At 55.9% G+C, this 4,533-nt stretch overlaps 1 protein-coding gene across 1 annotated transcript; it reads left to right on the top strand.

Annotated features, from left to right (window-relative positions):
• Positions 1 to 2: 2 nt before the first annotated feature.
• On the top strand, positions 3 to 3,043 carry TMEM199 (transmembrane protein 199; the record flags this gene model as incomplete). The annotated part of the gene is made up of 6 exons (XM_019545337.1): positions 3 to 84; positions 607 to 680; positions 907 to 996; positions 1,471 to 1,513; positions 1,963 to 2,075; positions 2,238 to 3,043. Coding segments are annotated over 6 exons (498 nt in total), but the record flags the coding sequence as incomplete, so codon positions are not given.
• Positions 3,044 to 4,533: the final 1,490 nt, after the last annotated feature.

Below are 4,533 nucleotides of genomic sequence, written 5' to 3'. Positions count from 1 at the left end.
GGGCGCTGTGCGCCGAGCTGCGGGCCGGGCCGGTCCTGCCCTTCGCGCTGCTCCGCCGCCTGCACGCCGCGCTGCGGGACGCGGGTGAGCACCGCCGGAGGGAGGCCCGTGCGGGCTTCGGTTGGCGGGACAGGGCCGCTCCGGGGACTGAGGCAGCGCTTCCCAACCCTCGGGTCAGGACACAACCGCGGGTGCCAAGAATACGGGAGCGTGGCGAACAAACCTTAAACACCAGGGCGCCCTTTAACGGAGAAAACCGGCGCGGGATGGGGGCGACTGCCGCTCTTCTCTTGCAGGAGCCTGCCCGGGCCCCTGCCCCACACACGCCCCCAGCCCCATGCGGGACGGGCAGCAGGGTGGGAGCGAGGGGCGCTGGCCATCGGTGCTTCCAACTGGGCCCCGGTACAGAACAAGGGTGAGAACCCCTGGCCCGGCTGAGCCGTGGAGTCTGTCCAGCCCTGCCCCCCGCCCCCCATCTGCTGCACAGATACGTTCTGAGGCCACAACGAGTGTTTTTAAAGCCCGGTGATGCTGGGAGGTGTCACGTGCTAAGGTTTGCTGCTCGCCCTGACCGATAAGGAGTGAGCAGGTCCTTTCCTCTTGTAGGGAATCCGGTGTACCTCCACGAGCTGCTGGAAGGCAGCGAGATCGACTTTCCTGAAGTGGAGAAGCCTCCTAGGGTACGTAACAAGGGTGGGATTGTCCCCTCGGGGAGAAGGTGAGCGCTGACCTTGCGCTGGCCAGTGCAATATCAAGACTAGCTAGGCAGTATGGGCCCCAGGGTCTGCGTCTCGTAGCTGAGGCTTGTAAGCACAAAGGAAACAGGGACCTAAGGAATGTGCAAAAATACACAGATGGCTTCTTTGTTCTCAGTCTAGTTTTTCCATGTTTATTCTCTTTCTTCAGAATCCAGAGCTGGTTGCCCGCCTGGAGAAGATAAAGGCTAAGCTTGCCAACGAGGAATACAGGCGCATGACAAGAAACATCAATTGCCAGGTCAGAGGGAAACCAGTGAGGCTGCCAAAGAAAAATAAACCTGATCTCTGTCTTCTCCATTAGCTGCATAGATTTACTTAACCCTGTGGTACTGCCGTAAGCGTCGGTGCAGCCAACCACAGCACCCAGCTTTTTAGTGAATCTGAGTCTATAGCTCAGAGGCAGAAGCATCCTGGAGTTCAGAGGAGACCTCTCTCATGTAGGTCCCCTGTGAACTCCTGCTAGGCTCCAGACTCGCTCTGGAGGCAGACACCATCTCTCTGACGCTCATGCATTTGTCAAGAAGAACAAAAAACTGCCAAATTGGTATTGTAAAGGATGGAATCTGCAAGCAGCCCTCCAGTTGGCGCACACAGGGAACGATGTAGTTGGAGGGTTGAGGGTAGGAGGCCATGCTGAGACAGTTTCCTCCTAGACTCCTAGTGGAGACAGACATCTAAGTGTTGTGTTTCTGTTTTTACCTTATTCCCTTAGGATGTGCACCGGGATGGGACTCTGGCTGATCTGGGAAGGCAGGGTAAGTCAGGTAGCAAAGCAGTGGTGAAAGCTGAGTAAATGCTGTCGCCTGCCTGTTTTCAGAGAACATCCCCTTCCCTCTCCAAAAAGGGCCAGAGGCTTCCCAAAATGCTCTTAAATGTAAAGATATGCAACCTACCAACAAGACGGTCCAATTTTAGTTCTTAACAGTAAATAAATCATGGGACAGATATTTGGCTTGTCAAAAGGTGAAGGGCTATAGGAAGTCTTAGTGGATCAAAGTCTGGAGGAGATAGAAAGTCCCCTGAAAGATGTGAGATCTGCTACCCTGGCCCCAAACAGCATGGCCAGTGAAGTGAGACTAGTCAGTTTGCTTCCTTTCTAGTTCCAGCTGGCTGGCAGCCCCCCTTTTCCATTTATATCTCAGGTGACAGACAGAGGTGCTTGCAAGTCGGAATAAAAACAGCCTCTTCTCTCTTCCTTCTCCAGTTAGGTCAGTGAAAGCTCTCATCATCACCATATTCAACTTCATTGTCACTGTGGCAGCTGCATTCGCCTGCACCTACCTGGGCAGCCAGTACATCTTTACTGAGACAGCAGCGGTGAGTGAGCAGAGGCTTCTTTTTTTGAGGACTCCCAGACTTGCTAGGGGCTGGCTCTGGGCAGGTTAGGCAGATGTGGCAGGAATGCAGTTTCTCTCAGAAGCAGGAATCTGCCTGGCACACTCAGGCAGTATGACTAACAGGTTTTCTTTCTGCCCCCAGCGTGTGCTGTCAGCTGTAATAGTGGCCTCGGTGGTCGGTTTGGCTGAAATGTATGTGATGGTGAGGACCATAGAAGGGGAGCTTGGTGAACTGTAGTGGAGGCTTCCACCACATTCTGTGATCTTTCAGCTGGAGGCCACTTTCCTACCTTGTGGGCTAATTATCAAGGCCACAAACATGCCTGGTGCTGGACTGTGAATTCCTTGCAACTGGTGTTGCTTCTATGGACAGTCTCTCTCCTCCCACTGCGCTCCCTGCCTGCCCCTTTCTGGAATTGAGGCATTGGGTGCACTGACTGGTGCCTGCAGCCTCGAAGAGGATGTCCACACGGACCTTTCAGAGCATGCACACAGCCCCGGGAGCAGCAGGAGATGAACTCTGCCTCTTTCTGGCTCCTACTGCTCCTTGTCAGAGACTACCTGGGGTATCCGGGTCTCTCCCTGCTCCCTTCATGTCAGGGCCAGCTCCATCTTGGGTAGAGGTCTTAACACCTGGTTTCTGCAAATGCTTTTCCTTCCTACAGGTTGAATCCCACCCTGCTACTTTAGGGACAGGGGGATGTGTAAACCTGTTCAGGACTGACCCACCTCCTGTGTTAACTGCATTGCTTCCATCCTCTGTACATGGCAGCTCCTGGCCAAGGAGAAGGCAGTCCAGGCCCCAGCCCTCCACTTGTGCAGGTTGACTACCTGCCTATTGCCTGACACTTCATAGAGCTGTTTGCCATTCTCTTGGGAGTGGGGGGTTGGGATTGCTCAGGGAACCTCTCCCATTGTTAATAAAGTTGAACCCTGCTTCTGAAAAAACAAAGTGAGCAATTTGCTTCTGCACAAGTTAGGCTAGAGGCAGGGGCAGCAGCATGTGTGGGGGCTTGCAACAGGGTTGGGGGAGGCAGAAGATCCCCAAATCCCTCGTGCTGTTTGGGGGGGAAGCTGGGAGGAAATCGCCCACTTCTTCCCTGTTCTATGCAAGACCGGGCTTCAGGGCAAGTCCTGCCTCTCCCTCTGCAGATGTGCGCTTACCTTGCTGTCATCTGCTCCAGCCAGTGTCTCAGTTTCCCGTATTGTTTGGAAAGCTTGGCTTGCCCTCTGGACCAAAGCCACAGTGTTGCAGCTGTGCTGGGTCCAGTAAGCTTCTTTTCCCACCAGCTCACCTCTTCCTGAGATCAGCTGTTCCCTTGGCAGGGACCCTCGCAGGATGACCTGCTGCCTACCCAACCCCTGGGCTGCAGCATAAGAGTTGGCTGCAAGAAGGACAGACTCTAGCACCTGTTGATCCTATTTGCTGGGCTACAAATGTCAGAAGCCTTTAGCAATGAGAATGGGAGCCAGGAAGGAGCAGAACACAAGCCCTCATCCCCCAAGCTGACCCTGTCACTACATGGTCTTGTGCTGTGATGGGTCTTCCATCTCAGGAAAGCTGATGGGTTTGCATAGCCAGCCTGTCTCAGAAAAAAAAAAAAAAAAAGTGAGCAGACCCTGCATTGAAACCCAAGTGGGCAAGGCTGATACCAGCTACACCCCAGCAGCTGGCTGTTCCCTCCTTCCTTCAGGGGCCTGTTCTACTCCCTTTAGCTTCAGTGGAGGAGGACCCTGGCCCTTCAGCCACCCTGAGGTGACACAGACTCCTACAGAATCGGGCAGTGAGCTGCCAAGAGAAAAACTGGTCCTACAGGCAGCTGCAGGAAGCCTGCCCTGGGCTCTGTTCCCTGCCCCAGGCTGGGCAGAGCCCAGGGGCTGTGGTAGACTGGACTTGTAGCAGCACCACACTGCAGCAGGCAGCTGTGGCTCGGAGGCCAATGCCCTGGCCTGCTTCCACTTGATCCCCTGCAGCAGTACCCTTGTCTGGCCTGGACAGACTTGCACTGCCTCGGGGGCCATCCCAGAGCACCCACCTGCACCCTGGCACTGGCCCCTGCAAGCCAGAGCGCCTGGAGCCGCTTGCCAGGCAGGCTCAGAGACCAGCGAGACACAGGGCCAGTCCGCAAAGCTGGGAGAGGGGAGGGAAAGGGAGGGCAGGGCCGGGTGAGCCCCCGGCAGCGTGCCAGCAGCTCCCCGCCTTGATTAATGTTCTGATGTCGGCTAAGCCCCTTCTAACAACGTGCTTTAATATTTCTGAGACGTGCCAATCTGCCGGCGGGGCCGGCCGCCCCGTGGGATTAGGTGGGTGAATCCCGCGGGCCCAGATTAAGGTGCCGTTCGGGAAGATTAGTTGGCATTAGCGCTGATCGCCCGCGCCCCCACTTAGGAGATTGCCGGGCCGGGCCGCTGCCAGCCCCCCCGGCCCGGCCGCCCCC

The sequence above is a fragment of the Crocodylus porosus genome, unplaced genomic scaffold (genome assembly GCF_001723895.1).
Source record: "Crocodylus porosus isolate Cpor-Errol unplaced genomic scaffold, CroPor_comp1, whole genome shotgun sequence".
NCBI lineage: Eukaryota > Metazoa > Chordata > Crocodylia > Crocodylidae > Crocodylus > Crocodylus porosus.
This window is presented reverse-complemented; position numbering and strand designations above follow the sequence as displayed.